Raw genomic sequence first — 21,720 nt, 5'->3', positions numbered from 1 at the left:
CCTCCGATGATACTCAGGGATAACTCTTGGCTCTGCACTCAGGAATTATTCCTGGTGGTGCTTGGGGGGATCAAACGGAATGCCAGGGGTTGAATCCAGGTGTGCAGCATGCATGGCAAGTGTCCTCCCACTATGCTTTTCTCCAGTCCCTTAGAATTATTCTTAATACAGTCAAATGCTCCAGGTAACAAACTCATTGTGTGTGAGTGGGTCTGTGTTTGGGGGTTGATTTTCCTTTTTATTTGAGTCATCCCTCCTGGAGCCTGCTGCCCTCCTCTTCAATCTGCACAGATTGCTTTCGGCTTGCTGCACAGCAGGCATCCAGAAGCTTCCTTTCAGCATGAAATCAACTTCACTTCCCAGCATTGTGGGAACTCTGTCCTTTTTTTTTCTTGGTTTGCTTATTATAAAGAAGCACATGCTCCCCCGGGGAGGTGCATTTTAAAGATCTTGCATTTAAAAGATCTTTATTCTGCTCACACTTTATTGTTTATTTGCTCAGAGATTTCAGAATTGGACAGTGAATAAATTGCATTTCTTCAGAGTTTCTACACATTGCCCCCTTGTCTCCTATCTCCTGCTGGCATTAATAAGATGGATTGTCTTAATAGCATTTATTGAGGACTTACTAAGTAGTACTCAATAGTAAAAGAGCTCTAGTTTGTAGCTTGAACAGATTGCCTAGGACTTTAAGCATATACATGCTTCCTGTTCCTCATCTGAGATGTCCCATCTTTTGATTCATTACAAGTATATTTTCTTTCATTTCACTGAGGTGGATATATAATTATAATGGCTGCTTTACACAATCTTCCTTGGTCATTTCAGTATCTGGGTATCTTGGAGTTAGCATTTCAAATTTTCCTGACTCTTCACATCTTGTAATTTCTTGTGGTGGGGACTGGATTCTGTTGCATCTCTCTAAAGACTGTTGATGTCTTAATTTTAACAATATCAACTTGGCTAGCTGCAACCTGAAAATTATCACACAGTGTGTTGGAGATGGCGCAACCCTTTCACGTTTGTTAGGTTCTATTATTTGACTATTATCTTCCCTTCTCCCTTCTGCCTGTGTGATTTTGGGGTTGAAATAGAAATCCTGAATGAGGAGATGGAGCCATAGCACAGCAGGTAAAAAGTGTTTGCCTTGCACAGTCATTCCCCAGCATCCCATATGGTCCCAGTGTACCACTAGGACTAATTCCTGAGAGCAGAGCCAGGAGAAACCCCTGAGTATCTCCGGATGTGGCCCCAAAACCCAAAATCCCCAAACAAAATAAAACCAGAGTGAGGTTTAGACACGAACCTAGTGTTTTCCTTCTGAGCCATCATCTTTCGGAGCACCCATCTTTTTGCTGGAGAGGGGGTTCTTTTTGAAAGGTTGGGGGACTTGATCTCTTAAGAGTCTCTCAGCAGACTTCAGCCAGCACTGGGGACCTGCCGGTGCAGTCTCCAGTCTAGAGAAAACAATAGAGGGGGAGGGACCCAGTGCCTGCTCTGCTCTGTCCAACTTTCAAATCCCCACCCAAATCACCCGCCTTGTTTCAGCCTGCTGGGCCTGCACGGCAGGAAGTGGTTCTCCTGTATTTTGCCCAGAGTGCTAAGCTGTTATTTGTTGGAGAATATGTTTGTTAGGCATTTAGTGGGTTTGACTACCTAGCTTTATGCCTTGGACAAGTTCCTTAACTCTCCTGTGTCAGTTTCATTATTTGGCAAGGGGTGGGATGTTGAATTTGATATTAAGCTGAAATACAAAGGAAATAAGTGCCCAAACCTGTTGGGGTGACTCTGAGATCTTGGACCTCCCAGCGATGTTGTGGTTCCCCAATCCTTTGTATGTTTCTGTTTTGTTTCTCTTTTTTACCTCCCCCACCCTATCTCCCTCTGCTGAAATTTTTGGACTCTGGCTCCTAGGAAATTTCATACTAGTGAACCACAACATGGAGTTTTTCCATTCACTGTGCCTCTTCAGTCTGGAAGTGAATATACTCTAAAACCTTCTATTATTTCTTTGACTATATCTTTCCTTCTCCCTTCTGCCTTTGCTCGTTTTATAGCACTCTCTAAGGCATGTTACTCATCGAATTGAAACATTTTTTGCCGATTTTCCATCTCTTAGTCTTCCTTATTTGTGAAATCACTGTATCACTGTATCACTGTCATCCATTGGCTCATAGATTTGCTTGAGAGGGCACCAGTAACGTCTCCATTGTGAGACTTGTTGTTACTGTTTTTGGCATATTGAATACGCCATGGGTAGCTTGCCAAGCTCTGTCATGTGGGCGAGATACTCTCCGTAGCTTGCCAGGCTCTCCGAGAGGGTCAGAGGAATCAAACCCGGGTTGGATGCGTGCAAGGCAAACGGCCTACCCACTGTGCTATTGCTCCAGCCCCTTTTGTTGAGTTTTTATTTTGGCAGTTCTATTTTCAGTTTTACTGAGCCCATTTTTCTCCTCATTTATATAGAATTGTTTTTGCACATTATTCTATTCTTGCCTCAGAAATAATATGTCCCTGTAATATTTTAATGTCATGTAATATTGTACATAAATATTATTTTTGTATTTTGCTTATATGTTGGGTAACATTGGGTTGTCCTTGCTCCTCCCTCAGGGAGCTTAGATTTATTGAGTTATTCCTACAACAGTACCCCTGAGGCACACCCAGTTCCATCAAGCACTAACAATCCTATATTGCTTTTCTCTTTCCTTTATGTCATTTGCATGGTTTAGTAATGGCCTTTTTGTATAGACACAGGAAGATAGTTCATGCTATGCTTTTGTAACATGGGAGTTAATTGGCTCCAAAATAATATTTACTCCCGGGCATCCATATTTACTTGACTTAAGCCCCAGTTGCCCTTAGTTCTAGCACTCCAAAAGCAGGGTCCTGATGAAGGGACTGGGTGGACCCAGGGCAAGCTATAAGCTACCCTGGCATCAAAAGGGACAAGCTAAGTGCCATAAGAATAATAAGTTAAGAGCATGTCAAGCTAAGTGCCATAAGAATAATAAGTTAAGAGCACGTCATGGAACAAACTCTGTCATGACCCCAAAAGAAGTAACTGAATCAGCACCCTGCTGGGTTAGGAAAGAGTAACCTGGCCTGAGGACTGTAGTCTGGGATATATAGCGGGATATCCCGAGAAAGAGCCAACCTTTAAGCTTAATATATCTCTTACTGTGTTCATACAAAATGACTAGAAATGTTATAAAAAGTAAATTTCCTATGATTGTTTAAATGGATTACTAGCTGAAAAAGGAGAAAACAATACACCCTGGATGGAATCCGGCCCTTGAGTGGATCTCCTAGTAATCTGGCGTGCTTGAACACTCAGATGAGATTTTGTCCTTGAGTTAATCCCCTAGAACTTCCCCTGAAGGAGTGGCTTTACCTCTGTTTGTTGTTATGACCATGTTCAACCCCACCTATGTGTACCCCCACCCTCCATAACTATGCTATAAGGGGTATTCTCTGATATACATTCTCTGTCCCTCTTGGAGAGCCCGACAAGCTACCGAGAGTATCCCGCCCACACAGAAGAGCCTGGCGAGCTCCCTGTGGCGTATTCAATATGCCAAATATAGTAACAATAACAGGTCTCATTCCCTTGACCCTGAAAGAGCCTCCATTCATTGGGAAAGATGAGTAAGGAGAGACTGTTATATCTCAGAGCTGGGACAAAAGGAGACGTTACTGGTACCTGCTCGAGCAAATCGATGAACAACGATGACAGTGATACAGTGATGCTGTAAGGGATAAGAGGGGTAGAGGACTTTGAGGTCTCTGAGGAGACTAGGATGATGGAACTATGATGACTGGGACTACAACCAACACTACAACTATGATTGTACTGTAAGGGGAGAGATTGAACTATGCTGGGGAGGGAGAAATAAACAAACAACTGGCCTGGGGCCTAGTTTCTCTGTTTCCTGGTCCTTCATCCCTCCATCGCCATGGGCCTGCCAGGGGAACGGCTCTCAGCCACTGAACTCTTGAGTTCCCCACGTCCTCACACTTTCCTTTGGAAACTCACACTTATGAAAGTTTATATAAAATATAGCTTTTAAATTTTTTACTGCTTTCTGCATTGTTTCCTCCAATTTATTTGTTAGTTTCTCTTTCTGTCTTTCATGTTAGAATCCTTGCTCAGATGTAACGTGTTCACATGTAAGATTCAAGTTCTAAAAATGCTGATGGGGAGGGCCAGGGAGATAGCCTAAAATGCTGAAGTACAGGCTATGCATGCGGGAGCCCCAGGATCTATCCTTGATACCTTATGGTCCCCTGGCACTGTGGGGAGAAGCCCCTGAGCATCTCCAGATATCGCCCCAAAATAAAGCTAGACAAAACAATTTAAAAATCAATGAAAAACTGGCAGTGAGCTGTATGTGCCAGGCTAGGTTCCAGCTGTTCACAGGGGAATTCACAGAGATCAGTATCTGTAGATTTCTGACTTGGGCTGATCTATTCTGCTAAAGAGCAGTCTTCCTGGTTAGGGTCTGAAGCTGGCAGGCAGCTTTGTGAAAGGCTAGGAGGGGGTGGATTGGGAGCATTTATGAAAGGTCATCCTGTCTTACCCAAGCCCCTTTGTTCTACTCTGCTCTCAGCTATGCTGGATGTCCTGGATCTTTGTTAAACCCCCTGAGATTGTCCATCTTCTACCTAAGTACTTCTCTTACTCAAACCTCGTGGCTTGCTGATTATTGAATAAATGTGTAGTCAATCTCTGTAGGCCATATATACCCCACATTTTTTGGCTTTTTTTTGGGGGGGGGTCACACCCGGCAATGCTAAGGGGTTACTCCTGGCTCTGTACTCATGAATCATTCCTGGCAGTGCTCAGGGGACCATATGGAATAACAGAGATCCAACCCAGATCAGCCGCTTGCAAGGCAAACTTCCTACCCTCTGTACTATTGCTCTGGTCCCACACCACACTTTTAAAGGTTCCTCTGTCTCTAGTCCCTGAGTTGTTGGCTGAGGTTGGCTTGCTTTCTCTTGCATACCATCATTTTTCCATGCTAGGCTGGTGTAGGTTTCTGCTGTTGCCTCAGTTCTTATCACTCACTAGTCTTTCCTAACTTTCACAACTTTATCTTCTGTCCTCTCCGATTCTCTTTATGCTTGTGGGGCTCATTCCTTTTTAAATTCCTTCATTTCATTTTACTGGACTATTGTGTTCATTCTGTTATGTTTGGCCTAGAAAATGCTTCCAAATCATTTTACCAAATGAAGAAAGAGAAGTCTGGTGAGCAGCATACTCCCATGCTTAGGAGATAAAGGGAAGGAAATGGAACATATGAGTATGTGTATAGTGTGTGTGCAGAGTGAAAGTAAGAAAGACTGAGATACTGTTTCCTTTCTCTCTGCCCAGAGGTCCTACTGACACCTAAAGTACCACCTCCCGCACCACCACTGACTTGTGATCAGACACACGTAAGGGCGCTGTTCCTTGCATTGACTTAGAAATTATGGCAAGGAAAGCGCTCCACTGTCACATGAAAATACACTGAAAAGAAAATTCCTTTGTTGCTGTTATTGCTTACTCTTGTGGAAAGGAATTTCAGGAGGAAATTAAGGAATTTTATTTAAAGGGAGAGAAAAGAAAATGCACTCAAGAGAATGCAAGCTTTTCCAAAGAGAGAGAACCCCATGAAGTAGAAGAAAAGAACACAACCCAAGTTGCAACATGGATAATTTCAGAGTGGAATGCCAAACATACTTTTTTGGGGGAGTGTGAGGGGAGGGGACACTACCAGTAGTGCTCAGGGCTTACTCCTACTTTGTGCTCTGCGGGCACTCCTGGTGGGGTTTGGGGGACTATATGTGGGGTGTGTGTGTGTGTGGGGGGTGGGTGACTGATCCTAGATCTGCCAGGTGCGAGGCAAATGTCCTAGCAGCTATACTATCACTCCAGCCCCTCAGGGTTGCTAAATCTAAAAATATTTGGTAGAGTTCCCAGGGCTAGAACCTGGGACTTCTTGCATACAAAGCAAGTGATGAAGCTCCTTAAGCGATTCCCCTGGACTAGAGAAAATTTCTTTACTTCAGGAATAGAATGTTTGTTTGTTTTTAGGGCCAGGGAGATAGCTCAAAGGGCTGGAGCACATGATTTGCCAGTGGGAGGCCCAAATTTGATCCACAGTCTACACAGTTTAATGAGCTCACCCAGGAGTGACCTCTGAGCACCAGCTGGGGGTAGACCCAACACTGCTAGGTGTGGCCCCCAAACAAACAAACAAACAAACAAACAAACCTGATTAAAAAAATATTTCTGGGGCTGGAGTGATAGCACAGCGGGTAGGGAGTTTGCCTTGCATGTGGCCAACCCAGGTTCGAATCTGGCATCCCATATGGTTCCCTGAGCTCCGCCAGGAGTAATTCCTGAGTGCAGAGCCAGGAGTAACCCCTGTGCATAGCCAGGTGTGACCCCCCCACCCAAAAAAATTTCTATTGAATCACCCTGAGATAGACTATTACAGAGCTGTTTATGATTGGGTTTCAGTCATACAGTGTCCCAACACCCATTCCTCCACCGGTGCATATTTCCCACCAATGTCCCCAGTTTCCCTCCCCCCGACCCCTCCCTCCATGCCTGCCTCTATGGCAGGCACTTTTTTTCTCTTCTCCTTTCTCTCTCTGTGTCTCTGTGTCTGTCTCTGTGTCTTTGTATCTCTGTGTCTCTGTGTCTCTGTCTCTATCTCTGTCTCTCTCTCTCTCTCTCTCTCTCTGTCTCTGTCTCTCTCTCTATCTCTGCCACTCCCTTCCCTTTTGGGAATTGTGGTTTGCAATACAGATACTGAAAAGTTATCTTGTATATCCCTTTACCTATTTTCAACACTCAGTTCTTGTCCAGCATGACATTTCCAACTACTATTGTCATACTAGTCCCTTTTCTATCTTACCTACCCTCCACTCCCCACACACTTGTGGTAGATTCCAACCTTTGAACAGTCCTCCTGGTTCCTGTTTTCCTGACCTTGGGTATTAGTCTCATATTATTATTTTTAGATACCACAAATGATTGCAGTCATTCTATATCTGTCATTCTCCTTCTGACTCATTTCACTCAGCATGGTACTCTCCATGTCCATCCACTCAAAACATGATTTCTACATAAAAGTGAAAAGAGGGAAATCTAGGAGCCCCAGGTGTGGCTCAGTGGCAGGGTGCACTGCTTCGCATATGTGAGGCCTTTGGCCAATCCCCAGTATCTCCTGTCCCCCTCACACAAACCAGGAAAAAATCTGCCACCAAGAGACAGTCACTTTTGATTCATTTTTCCAGAATTATAGAAATAAAATCATGTAATATTTTGCTATTTTTTAATCTTTTTCATGAAATACATTTGGAATATCTTTAAACAATATCATTTTAAATGTCTGTGACATTCTGTTATATAGATTTATATAACTGATTTATATAACTGGTACCTTCCTCTTGTGCTGTTGAGTTGCTTATATTATGTTACTGTTATATATGGGAATACAGTTAATATTTGTATAGTCTGATCTTAGACACATTCTTGCATATACTGTGGGATTGATTGCTTGCAATGATCATATGCAGATAGTTCAAAAGTGATGCCTGTGTTTTTGCAATGCTGAGAATGGAACTATGTGTATTTTCATGACTGGAAAATATAATAAATATATAACTGATCTTTTATTGGTATAATTGAATATTTGAATCCATAATCATAAGTGTTTTTTTAAGTTTCTTTTTTTAATTGAGAAAATAAAGAGGGGAAGTGTCAACAGTAGACCTATACTCAAAGATAATAAGAACTAGCAATTTTCATTTAACTTTGTGATTGCCATGCTGTTTCTATAATGTAAGGTACCATATTTGTTATATAAGGAGACTCTCTGAAATTTTGGGGGAATCTGAGTTGGTTTATGAGAACAGGTAGCTGTCCCCACACCCAGCTAGGCACCCATTGGCTGGCCTGACCGACCAACTGAGTACTCTCACTCTCTTCCTAGGTGTCAGAATTGGGAAGGTGGAATTGGCGGGGTGCCCGGCATGGAAGCCCATGGTGGCTATACTTTCTGTGGCCTGGCTGCATTGGTCATCCTCAAGAAGGAGCGCTCCTTAAACTTGAAGAGCTTATTAGTAAGTATCTGCTGCTCTGTCCTCTCAGGTTCCAGCCTTCTGGTGATGGGGCTGCTCATAGACACACGCTCGGGGAAGTCTGTCTGTGGGAAGGACAAACAATTCCTCCTGTCTTGAGCTCACAAATATAGTCCTGGACTGAAGCTGTAGATAGAGTTATTGTAGCTGTCAGAGCCATTTAGAAATGTGGAGGGCGTGTACAGCTGCTCTCAGTCTTGGCTTGCACCCTTCCTGTCTCCCTGCTCCAAACTTTCTACAGAGTGTGTGGGACCAGCTCCAGAGTCTTAGTGAATCCCTCCAAAGACATCTGGGATAAACCATAGTTTCTTCCTTCTACCTCTAAGTCAAATGTAACTTTACCTTCCTAGAATTACCTTAGACTTTGAATTTAAAAAACAAGTTTTGAGGTGCATTGAAATTTTTATTTCCTACCATACATATAAATATTTAGCACCTATGTTTAATTGAGCTGGGCATCACTAGCCATTGAATTGAGTGGGTAGCTCAAGAGTTTATATTTGGACTAAAAAAATTTTTTTGTTGTTATTGTTTTGGGGCCACACCTGGCAGTGCACAGCGGTTACTTTTGGCTCTGCACTCAGGAATCAGTCCTTGGCACTGCTCAAGAGACCACATGGGAGGGATGTCAGGAATCAAACCTGTCTTGCCTGCTTATCTCGTCAGTCCCTGGACTCAAAATTTTGACTGGCATTCAGGATAAACTCATAAAATGTCTTCAGGGAGTCACTGAATTATAGTGAAACTACCAGGAGAGTCCTAATGCACAAATATTGACACAGACACAGCCACCAAGAAGAAAGTGTCTGTGCAGATCATTTATTCCTTCAACCATGACCTCAAAGAAAACCACCTGCAGCTGATATTTATCCAGGTTCAAATGCCAGACTCTCACTGTGGCATTCATTTTAAGCTTTCAGAAGTTTCTCTTAGGGGCTGTAGAGATAGTACAGCAGGTAGCACGTTTGCCTTGCACGTGGCCAACCTGGGTTCAATCCCTGACATCCCATATGGTTCCCTAAACACTGCCAAGAATAACTGCTGAATGCAGAGCCAGGAGTTGCCCCGGAGTATTACATTGTTTGTGGTTTGGGGAACATACTCATCCCTAGTGGTGCCTGGGGGACCCCTGTGGAGCCAGAAGGGAACATGGAGCCATGGAATGCTAAGCATGTGCTTCAAGTGCATTGAATTGTCTATCCTTCCCAACCTCTAGTGTATTTTTAAGAACTTGGAATTATACTCAGTTGGTATGACTTTGAACATGAGGAGTATCTAAATTCTACAACTGTTAACTGAAGGGAGGGCTGGATCTCCTTTCCACAAAGAATCCTTGGTGGTTACTCTCAGAAATCCAGCCTAGGAAGACGCTCTAGGGTGAAATACCTGCAACTGTGCCCTTTTCATTCATTAAAGCTGTCTGTTAAGGCCATTGCTGGTGGCAGAAACTTCCTTGCAGAGCTGGGAGGAACAGGTCATTATCTGCTTCAGACAGTTGTTCTGCTCATTCCTCAGGCCACCCTATCTTGATCTGAGTAATAGACTGTGTTTAGAAAACTTGGAGATAAGTGAGGAATGGTGGTTATCATGTATGACCACCAAGTGACATTAGAAGCCAGTTCACAGGTTCAGAGTAAAAGATTTTCTTCTATCAGCCAGCCAGGTTATCTGAAGAAGCAGAGGCTCCGCTGGGTTAAGCCAGTACCTGATCATAAGGACTTATAGTTCTGCTACCATCCTGCTAATATCATAAGTAAAAATCAGAAACAAGAAGGAACCTTGAGACAGTGAGGGAGGCATGTTGGTACTCTGGTCGCAGTTGTGACACAGTGACACTATATACCTAAAGTATTAAGATTCACACCATTGTTGGTAAAGGCATAGTGCCTCAATAAAAATACTACTACGATATCTTAAAAATCAGTTTGACACAATCTAATGAGATGAAGCACACAATTCTATTTATGTGTTTTCAACAAATCTTAGTTATGGGCTGGAGAGATAGTACAGTGAGTCGGCACTTGCCTTTCACATGGCTGACTAGGGTTTGATCCGTGGCAACACATATGGTCTCTTGAACACTGTCAGGAGTAATCCCTGAGCACAGAGTTAGGAGAAAACCTGGAGCACTGCCAGGTGTGTCCCCCAAACTAGCTAACTAATATCTTAGTTAAGCCTTGATTACTGGACATTAACTTGTCCCCATTTGAAGCCCCAGACTCCATAGTTGTCTGCTAAGGACTGAGCAGAGATCAATGCTGGGCGCTGGTGGGTGGGCATGCGGCAAGGCAGGAGTCTGTTTGAACGCTGCACTGCAGACAGGAAAGAAGGAGGCATCCAGGACCTTGCAGCAGTGAGATGGGATGTCCTGCTTCCACAGAGTAGCCTCTGGAGAGCTCTTCCTGCTGTGTTAGTGCAGCCTACACTTCCTCTCTCGTTTCTCTCCTTTGCAGCAATGGGTGACGAGCCGACAGATGCGGTTTGAAGGAGGATTTCAGGGTCGCTGCAACAAGCTGGTGGATGGCTGCTACTCCTTCTGGCAGGCGGGGCTCCTGCCTCTGCTCCACCGCGCCCTGCATGCTCAAGGTGAGCCTGAACGCTGCTGGCCGGGCCTAGATGACTTTCCTTGCTGCCAGTCAAGGCAGGAAGCCAGAGAACCTTCCTGGAGGGGTGGAAATGTGTACCTGCAGGGTTGAGAGTGCCCAGTGTGAACCTACCTGCCTTAGGGAATGCAAGTACATTCCCTTGCTTAGTGCCCATGGGCTCATGGTTACTGCTGCTGCTTCCACCTGGTTGTGGTAGGAGGCGGGACCCTATCCTGACCCCGCCCCCCCAGGACTGCTGTCTCAGCTGAATGAGAAGCCAGGGTTTCCAACCCAGAGCTCTCTATCCGTCACCTCAGTACTGAAACCCTCATTGCATTTCTGTGACTGTGACAGAGGCTGGAGAGCTGGATTCCAGTGAATACAGAGAAAGGGGAGGTAGCCGGACCTAGGAAGCAGAGAAGAAGGGGAGCTGGGACCCAGGGAGCACAGAGGGGCAGGGAGAGCCAGGACTCAGGGAGAGCAGAGAAGGGAGAGGAACCGGGACCCAGGGAGCACAGAGGGCAGGGGAGCCGGGACTTGGGAAGCACAGTAATCTGGGGAGCCAGGGCCCAGGGACCACAGAAGGCTGTGTGTGAGCTGTGACTTGGAGAGCACAGAGGGCCAGAGAGCTGGATCCCAGGGAACACAGTTCCACCATATTTGGCTGACTGCATAGCTGCCCCATCAGAAATGTTTTGACGCTCACTGAAGAAACCGAAATAATATTTGTTTCCCCATGCCTCTCAATTGGGGAGACAGATGCTGCTTTCTGTGGAGCCTCACCTGGGACTGCAAAACCCAAACAGTGAGCAAAAAGCTCTGGGAGCTTTCCTTTGCTAGCTCTTGAAACCCCAGGTCCCCTAGCGAATCCTCGATTTGTGAGAGTCCATAAGTGAGGACTGTAGTGTCTGAGGAAGCCCGCAGCGCTCGGAGATCCAGGTGGCCCAGCTGGCTGCTGCTGCATCCTCTCGGTCCAGAGGGAGTCTTCTCTTTGGACCGGGTAGTCGGTTAATTCAGTGCTGAAAAGGAGATCCTTGTCTACGGCCAGACCACCCTGAACGAGCCAGATCTCGTCTGAAAAGGAGATTCTTTCCCCTGCTCTTCCCCTCCCTACTGCCCACACCTGGGCTTGCTGCTGCTTTGGCTGGTCTTCCTGAGTCTCTTTATTTAGTTTCTTCCTTTCATTTGAGTTGTGGCCACTTGGGCATAGAATTGAAGTAAACAGCCTCTCTGTCACAGCCTGTCCTGGGATTCCTTCAACCAGCCCCACCATGCCCAGGCCTGGATCTCAAGTGGGACAGCAGCGTTCCCTGACCATAAAGCGGTCTCGGGCTTGTCCACTATCGTAGGGAGTCTCAGATTCTCTCAGTGTCCAAGCTTCCTGCCAGAAATAACTTGGGGTTTTGGTGATCTCTTTCTTTGGAACTAGTAAGATCGAACCCCTGGTAAATCAGCCTTGACCAAACTTGCCCCCTCAGGGAGGAGTAGGATGCGGGAAAATGTGGAGAGAGAGCTTGAATGTAGGATGCAGGGGGCACTCGTTCACACTGGGTTTATCAGAGCCAAGTTCAACGCTGTGCCCCAGAAAAGATTGCCTGTGAATCTTGGTGTCCCAGCTTTTTCACTGCCTATGAAAACGTTGAGTCTGAAGCTCCACCAGTGAACTCGAGAAACACTGAATTTGGACCAGGCATGGATCTGAGAAGAAGAAAAGCATTTTAAGTGTGGATAAAATGCTGACCTTGGGAGGCCAAAGGAAATGCACCATAGGAAAAATTCATAACATATTGCAATCAAAAATAGGTTTCAAAGTGGTATGAGTGTAACTCTAGTCAACTGAGAAGTTGACTTCAAAAATTAACAGAGGAGGGGCTGGAGCAATAGCACAGTGGGTAGGACGTTTGCCTTGCACGTGGCCGACCCGGGTTCGATTCCCAGCATCCCATATGGTCCCCTGAGCACTGCTAGGGGTAATTCCTGAGTGCAGAGCCAGGAGTAACCCCTGTGCATCGCCGGGTGTGACCCAAAAAGCAAAAAAAAAAAAAAAAAAATTAACAGAGGGGCCTGGGAATGGGTTTGGTGGCTAAAAACAACTGCCTTGCAAGGGGAAGAAAGTTGTTGCATTTATTTATTTATTTATTGGTCCTTTTTTTTTTTTAAAAATTGTATCACCATGAGATACACAGTTACAAAGCTGTTCACGGTTGGGTTTCAATCATACAGTGTTCCAACACCCATCTATCTACCAGTGTACATTTCCCATCACCAGTGTCCGCAGTTTCCCTCCTGCCACCCACCATCCCCGCGAAACCCCTCCAGCCTAGGAGGCAGTGAGTTTGACCTATAGTCCACACACATGGGCTGAGCATGGTAGCGTGGTCTTTGCAGCTCTGCCATCTGACAAGAGACAAGCTCTGCTACACAGCCTGGTGTGTGCAACCCCACTGTGAGCACAACTAATGAGGTACCAGCACCAAGACCAGTATAAGCACCACAACTGAAGTATTTGACCCTTCCTGAGTGCTGTAGTGGAGTGTGTGAGCACTGAGGTGAAATATGTGGGATCTTCTCCCCCACTCTGTCATTGCAACAGAAGGAAGGGCAGAGGGAGGGAAATTAATGGGGATCTAGTTGTGAAACTATTGGTGATGTTTATTTTCTCTTTTTCATTTGTATTTTCTATTTTTTTCTGTAAAAGTGTAATTGATTACATTTTTTTCCAAAAATGTAATCAATTTTTATCATAATTGATTTATTTCACCTCTGAAGCAAATATTTAACATTTGAAATAAATCACAAATCATTAAGGAACAAATGAGCAGCCCAACCGAAAGGCAGCTTTGGAATAGTCAGAAAGAGAAGGTACTATTATTATTATTATTATTATTATTTAGACAAAAAAAAAACAAGGCTTGATGAAGTTGATTCGCTTTATCATAGCTGGTTGCTCTCTACAGGGTTCTCAGAATCCTACTTTTAACCACTGTATCGTACTTTTAACCATGAATCAGACAAAAACCTGATCATGAAAGAAATGCAGATAGAAACTGGGTGTTCTTCATTATTCACTATCAGATTGGCAGAGATTAGGATGCCCTGTTTAGGAAGAACACCCCCACTAATAAGACAAAACAGGTGCTTTTGTAGTATCAGTGGGGGTGGAAATGTGCATGGTTTTCTTGGAAGCAGTTCAGAGGCAGCTCTTTAAGTTATTTGACTTGGGGCCAGAGTGATAGCACGGCTGGTAGGGTGCTTGCCTTGAATAAGGCAGACCTGGGTTTGATGCCTTGCACTCCATATGATGCCCCAAGCCCGCCAGGAGTGCAGAGCCAAAAGTAAACCCTGAGCATCATTAGCGTGCACCCCCCAAAAAACAAACCAAACCAAACCAGAAATTATTTGACTTTAGCAAGAGCACTATCAGAAATTTATCTGGAGAAGTATCTGCCGAAATATTCACAAAGGGTATATGTTACAGTGGAGTTTTAATAACAAGCAGCCCGCCTGCTCATTACAATGTGAGTGGTGAAATCAGTGAGGACCTTTCCACAAGGAGCTGCATGGAAAGAGAAAAGACCAGGCCCAGAGCAGGTGGGGTGCACACAGGCCTCCCTGGGGCTTTACCTGGAAGCCTTTACAGAGCTTTTGGATGGGTACCTTTGAAAGCAGCGTAGGAGGGTGAGGGAGACTGAGTTTTCAATACTTAAGTACTTCTGAACTCTGCTTTATTTTCAGCAATGACCCTGTGTTTTCTTATTGTTGTTTTCAATAACCCTTTTCTTTTCTTTTCTTTCTTTCTTTTTTTTTTTTTTTTTTTTTTTTGCTTTTTGGGTCACACCTGGCGATGCACAGGGGTTACTCCTGGCTCTGCACTCAGGAATTACCCCTGGCCGTGCTCAGGGGACCATATGGGATGCTGGGATTTGAACCCAGGTCGGCCGCGTGCAAGGCAAACGCCCTACCCACTGTGCTATCTCTCCAGCCCCGAGTTGTAAATCTTAAAGCACTTTATTAATAGCTGTTGTCACTGTCACTGTCATCCTGTTGCTCATCGATTTACTCGAGCAGGCACCAGTAACATCTCCATTGTGAGACTTGTTGTTACTGTTTTTGGCATACTGAATACGTCACGGGTAGCTTGCCAGGCTCTGCCGTGCGGTCGAGATACTCTCGGTAGCTTGCCAGGCTCTCCGAGAGGGGCAGAGGAATCAAACCCAGGTTGGCTGCATGCAAAGCAAATGCCCTACCTGCTATCCTATCACTCCAGGTAGTACTTGTACAAATAAAAAATATAATTAAGTCCTGAGAGATAGTACCATAGGTAAGGTGCTTGCCTTCCATGCAACTGACTGGTTTGATCCCCGGCACCTTATAAACCCTCAAGCACTGCCAGGAGTGATCCCTGAACACAGCCAGGTGTTGCCCATTCCACCCCCAGTATAATTCATAAAAAAGTCAGGAGCCAGAACATTGTAGTTAGGGTACATGCAGGATATGCACCCATTGTGAATTCAAACCCTGGCACCACCTGGCCTCCCAGCATCTTCAGGGTGGTCGGAGTGGCCCTGGCATCCCAGAGCCCAAGCAAGCATTCCATCTTCTGGTCAAACAGCACAGCATCCTTGTACTGAACTGCCATCTGGTCAGCAGAAAAGTGCAAGTGGGACCCCAAATCTCTAGAACACTGCTTGGGAGGCCCCTTGAAAAAGAAAGAAGTAATTTTTAAAATCAAAAATGAAATCATGCTCTACCCACTCTTAGTAACAAGTTTGCTTCATAATGTGTTTTCTGTGCCATTCAATACATACATGAATTCCATGCTCATAAAAAAAAGAAAAAAAGAGAAAGAAAGAAAGAAAGAAAGAAAGAAAGAAAGAAAGAAAGAAAGAAAGAAAGAAAGAAAGGAAGAAAGAAAGGAAGAAAGAAAGAAAGAAAGAAAGAAAGAAAAGAAAGAGAGAGAAAGGAAAGAAAGAAAGAAAGAAAGAAAGAAAGAAAGAAAGAAAGAAAGAAAGAAAGAAAGAAAGAAAGAAAGAAAGAAAGAAAGAAAAGAAAAGAAAAGAAAGAAGAAAAGAAAGCAAAAGTCAGGATGGGACCAGAGACACGGCAGTTGAACCATGCTCTGGGTGCAGGAGACCCTGAGCACTGCCTGCCACAGCCTCAAAACAAAACCATGTCCAAAGGGTTGGTTTCACCAATACAAGTTTGCTCACCCACTCAATCACCCATTGAGTGGAATCTCTCAGTCATTAATATTGATTAAAAGTATTAAAAAAAAACTTATTCTTGGGGCTGGAGCAATATCACAGCAGGTAGGGCGTTTGCCTTGCATGTGGCTGACCCGGGTTCAAATCCCAGCATCCCATATGGTCCCCCAAGCACCATCAGGATTAATTCCTGAGTGCATGAGCCAGGAGTAACCCCTTTGTATCACCAGGTGTGACCCAAAAAGCAAAAAACAAACAAACAAAAACAACAACAAAAAAAACCCCTTACTCTTAATTATACCCCTATGGATCTACGTCAGAGAAATCACTGTAAACACAGAACAAAACCTTCTGTGGCCATTGTCAGTCTCACAGCAGCACGAACACCTGTTGTGAGGGCAGCAGCACATTCCCATCGATAGGAAAGGTGAACTGAGTCGCCTGGGAATAGCTCCTTCCCAAAGCACCTGCCTTACAAGTCTGAGGCAGTTGAGACCATAGGTTTGATCCCCAGCACCATCCTGCATGCCATGTGTGGTGCTGAGGGTACTGCCCTTGGTGATCCCCAGAGCCCTAACAAAGGATTTGTTTTTCACTGCAGCACATGTGTGTGTGTATAGGCACCACAACTAGAGTGTGAGATCAAGAGAACCCCTGTCAGTGTGCTGGCACCACAGCCAAGGGTGCCACAACAACAAAAGGAAGGAATACTGGAATACTTTTTATTGTTGTGTTGGGTTTTTGGGGGGGCACGGGGGGATGAGGGGTGCATACCCAGTAGTGCTCAGAGCTTACTCTGCACTCAGGATCACTCCTGGTATGACCATATGCAGTGGCTGCCTACAAAGTGCCCTCCCTGCTGTATTATCTCTATGGCCCCCTACAATTTTTCAAAATGAAATAAAATAGATGCAATTGGTAGATATTTTCTGAAGCATCGTTTGGAAATTTACAAGGAGAATTTGGAAATAAGTAAAAAATATCACCAAGTCCACACACACAGATGCACACAGACACACACACACACACACACACACACACATTTTCTAAAAGTGAACTGAGCCCACTTTAGTAGAGAGAGAAAGCAAGAGGAATATAGTGAAAGTACTGCTTGTCCTCAAGTGAAGATGAGCCAGGAGAAAATGCGCCTCTTGCTTGCCTTGCACACGGCCAGCAGAGGTTTGATCCCCGGCAACCCATATGGTCCCCTCAGCTCTGCCAGGGCCATGAGTGGTCCCTGAACACAGAGTCAGGAATAAGCCCTGAGCCCTACCAGATTTGGCCCCCAAATAGCAAACAAACAAACAAACAAACGGCAACAACAAAAACATGCACCTCTTGCTTAAGATCAGTCCTGAGACTGTGCAAGTAGCAGGACTCTGGGTTTGGAGATGATGGTTTTGACACAGTTTCCCCTGACACCCTCCCAACACACATACCAGCCAAGTGCTGCGCCTCCCTCTGCACTTCATCCTGGCAACGCCTGTTGCTCTTCCACCAACCCATATCTCTGCCCCTGTTTCTTGCCTTAAAACATTTCAGAATACTTTGTTTTGAAAGATAATGCAATTAAGTATTTTATTTAGTAATTCTCTTTCCCTGATGTATTTATGGTAAATGGGGATGAAATTTTATCAGAGAGCATAGTTCAGAGTTTTGTCCCAATGCAGAGATTCACTTAATAACCTTGTTTACCCTCTTAATTAAATGCTGTCTCATTCTTTTTATTTTTTTATATTTTTAAATTTTTTAGTGAGTCATAGTGAGGGTACAGTTACAGATTTACACCTTTTCGTGCTTGTTTTTCCCTCATGCAATGTTTGAGAGCCCATCCCTCCACCAGTGTCCATTCTCCACCACCAATGAACCCAGTATCCCTCCCACCCCCGATCCCATCCCCCCACCCCACCCCGCCTCTGTGGCAGGGCATCCCAATTTGTTCTCTCTCTCTCCTTTTGCGTGTTGTGGTTTGCAACAGGGGTATTGAGTGACCATCGTGTTCAGTCTCTAGTTTACTTTCAGCATGCATCTCCCTCCCCGCGCAGAATCTCCAATCACATTTTTTAAATAAATACTGTCTCATTCTTAAGAAAGGTGGTATGAAGATTATGTAGCAGAGTAGAAAAGTTTATGACTGTGGTGTTGAATGGAAAACAAAAAAAGATCCTAAATTATAACACTTATAACTAGGAAAAATGCATAGAAGTGAGAAAAAGACTGGAAGACCAAAAAATTAGCTTTCAGTTGCCATTTATAGATTAGTTGATATTGTTGGAGCCAGGTAGTAAAATAAAACATTTACTAAGGACTTTGTAAGTGTGTGGTGCTGGGGATTGAAACTTGGTCTCATAGATGCAAGTCCTGCATGTTACCGCTGTGTGTTTTCCCCACCCTCAGAAAGGACTTATTGCATATCCTTTACATGCATCTTTATAAACAAACTAGTGTTTCTCTGCACATCTGTGCGTTGGCACAAAGTCTGTCTCTTCCCCTCTTGATAACGGTGTGACTCAGAATTCTCCAACCATATGTATCAACTGCAGAGTGAAGCCACACACTCACTGTTCAGGCCTGTGGTGATATTCTGACAATTGCTTCTTTCAGCAGGGATACCATATCATGTGAATTTTATGATGCATGAGGAAAGTTAGTAGTAGTAATTCTTAGGAATACTTTGGATCCAAGAGGGAAAAGTTAGAAAATGTCCTGTGGAGGTGAAATTTAGACTGAGCAAATGGAAGAAAACTATACTATTAGCCCAGTTAGCAGTTCTTTGAGCAAATTCGAGGCTGGTTAACAAGTTTCAGAGATGTGCTCGGGGGAAGGTCTTCAGACACCCAGAGCAAGGGCTATACACCCAGCAAGGAACAGAACAGAGGTCCATCTGGAAAGCTAACCCCCTGATCATGCCCCTGGCCATCAGAAATATGGTGAGAGTGACCGTCAAGGTGACAGAGTGCCCTTCATTACAGAGAACAGTGCCACTTTGAACTGCTCCTTGACCCATGCCAGGGTTCTTGGAGAAGAGTATCCGGTTATGAAGAATGTGATGTCCTGGAGGGGAAAGGATTGTGGAACCCTTGGCTATTCCACTTGGGTGTAAAACAGATCCTAGCATGCACCAGACCAGGCCTGCACTGACGCTTTGCCTTTCTGCAGGGGACCCAGCCCTCAGCATGAGCCACTGGATGTTTCATCAGCAGGCCCTTCAGGAGTACATTCTCATGTGCTGCCAGTGCCCGGCGGGGGGCCTTCTGGACAAACCTGGCAAGTGAGTGTCTTCTCTCTGCGGGCGGGGGACAGGATGGGAGTGAGAAGTGTGCCCCCTTGGGTCTGCTCAGGGGGTTCCCATTCCACCCTGCTGCCTGGTGCGGGTGTGGAGCATCCCTTACCTGGTACCTCCATGACACTTTACTCCCTAAGCTTTCATGTACCTCCCCCACCTGCGCACCCAGATTGGAAAGCAGAGTGCTGGGGTGGTGGCTTCTCTTTCCTCTCTTTGCTTTGTAGAAGTAATATGGTTTAAACAGAACAAGATATGAGATTTTGTTTTTCGTTTTACTAATATGAGTATCAATGCTTAAGGCATAGGATGTGTTCTGTGCCACACCCACCACTGAAGTACCATGATCTCTCCACCACTGTCCCTAGGTCCCTTCTCATCTTCCTCTTTCCTCTCCATCCTGCCTGCCTGCCTGCCTGGTAAACTCAGTTCTGTTGGCAGAGCTAAGGGTTTTCATCAGATGTTATCTATTCCCTTGCTTTGTTTATTTATATTCCACATATGAGTAAGGTCATCTGGTATTTGTCTTTCTTTTTCCTTCTGAATTATTTTGCTTACCACAGCACTCTCTAGTTCTAAGTTGTAGCAGAAGGCAAAATTTCATAATTTCTTATAGTTGAGTAGTATTCCTTTAGGTATGTAAACCATAGCATTTTAACCCACGTTATCTATTTTGAGGCACTTATGATCATTCTTAGAGAATTATTCATAACAAACAATATCAAATAAATTATTTAGGGCCTGCTATTGAGTATTGGTTAAGAAAATTGGAAATAATGGTGGTGCAGTGGTGGTGGGATTGGTGTTGGAATATCGAATGTAATAAATCATCATGAACAACTTTATAAAAATAAATAATTAAAAAGAAGGGAAAGTCAAGTAAGTACATAAAAGTGCTACTCTGAAAAAAAGAAGGAAAGGAAATAGGGGTTCAGTACAGAGGAGCCCGTGGAGGGCAGGTGAGTGCGAGTGTCCACGCAGGGCTGAAATCTGATGGAGGCTGCAGGGGCTGGGTAGGGGGGTTGGGGTGCAGAGGAGTGCCTGCTCAGAGCAGCCCTGTCCTTGCAGGTCTCGGGACTTCTACCACACCTGCTACTGCCTCAGCGGCCTGTCCATCGCCCAGCACTTCGGCAGCGGGGCCATGCTGCACGACGTGGTCCTGGGGGTGCCCGAGAACACTCTGGTAAGCTGGGCAGGGAGGCCGACCCGCTGCTCCTCAGGGACCCAGGAAGGCATGAGCTCCACAATCCTGTTGTGTGGGCGGCTGGGCCCCAGGGGTGCCCTGGAGGGATGCATCTCCAGGCAAACTTTGCCCTTGGCCGGGGCAGGGCTCCATCTGTGCCAGGTTTTTTTACCTCTCCTCCTCTCCCCTCCCCTCCCCTCCCCTCCCCTCCCCTCCCCTCCTCTCCTCTCCTCTCTTTTTTTTCATGTGGGGGATCCACTGCCTGTGTTCAGGGCCCACTTCTGGCAGTACTTGGGGAGACTATATGGTCCCAGACTTTGAACCTGGGGCTCCCACATACAACCCATATGTTCTAACCCTTAAGCCATCTCCTCAGCCTCAGGGTGGGCCTTTGTCCCAGAGTCTAGGACCCAGGTTCCTGGTCCCCTGGGTCTCTGCTGAAGAAGCTGCAGGTAGTGTTATCCAGTGGCCCCTGTGCAACCACTGTCTGCTCCTGAACTTTCAGCTCGGGTCCCTCCAGAAATGACATCTCAGATCTTCCCTTCTGTAAATAAGGTCATCCCCAAACCTGTGCCTCTGTGTCACATGTGTGCCCTCTGGAGGGGCACCTCACAATACATACGGTGTGTGATGTACTCATTTTTGTTTGCCTCCCTCAAAAATGGTTAGTTTATTTCTGTGCCCCACCCTCGAGTGGCCTGGCCACAAGAGACAGGCCTGCGCCCACACAGGAGCCTTCACCTCGCACCCGACTGGCTTGTTCACAGCTGCCAGATGTGGGGCCCGTGCTAAGGGTCACCAGCTGTTTCCAACAGAAGAAACAGCTATTGGCTGGAAAGCTGTTCTGCCCCATTAGTGATCAGAGAACAGAGTAAATGCTGTTTTGTATTTTTCCAGCCTTCATGTTTTTCTCTCTTTGCCTCCTTGCAACCCCCTTCCAGTCCCCACCTCACCCCCAGGATTCACTTTGCCCTAAATCTGGCATTGCACATATGCCTGTGGGTTTTTGTACTGGTGCTGTCCTGTATGTGCCCAGAACACCCGAGGGCCGTTCCACACTCCTGCCTCTAACAGAAACCACAGCAGTGCCCTTCACTGACCTCCTCGCCCCCGCGGAGCCTGGCTTTGTGTCGCTCTCTGGGCTTTCCCTCATGCAGAGGCACCAAGAGAATCTCTCTGTTCTCCTGCTGATCGACATTGGGACAGTTTCCATTTTTGTTTTGCGACTAGTGCTGCTGTGAGTATTCCGGTATTAGTTTCTCCAGAAGAGCCTTGCTGGGCTGAAGGGAATGTGCCCATTTGCCTTAACTGCAAGGCAACGAATCACTC

General features: G+C 45.4%; 1 protein-coding gene across 1 annotated transcript in view; it reads left to right on the top strand.

The window, feature by feature from the left end:
- Positions 1-21,720, top strand: part of FNTB (farnesyltransferase, CAAX box, beta) — a 71,325-nt gene that overhangs the window by 46,699 nt on the left and 2,906 nt on the right. Inside the window, exons 8-11 of the mRNA XM_004612351.2 lie at positions 7,989-8,118; positions 10,590-10,722; positions 19,085-19,196; positions 20,277-20,391. Coding sequence (XP_004612408.1) covers positions 7,989-8,118; positions 10,590-10,722; positions 19,085-19,196; positions 20,277-20,391 — 490 coding nt within the window. The remainder of the gene's footprint in view (positions 1-7,988; positions 8,119-10,589; positions 10,723-19,084; positions 19,197-20,276; positions 20,392-21,720) is intronic.

This window comes from Sorex araneus, chromosome 3, assembly GCF_027595985.1.
Source record: "Sorex araneus isolate mSorAra2 chromosome 3, mSorAra2.pri, whole genome shotgun sequence".
NCBI lineage: Eukaryota > Metazoa > Chordata > Mammalia > Eulipotyphla > Soricidae > Sorex > Sorex araneus.
The sequence above is the reverse complement of the archived record's forward strand: the minus strand, read 5'-3'. Positions and strand labels throughout refer to the sequence as shown.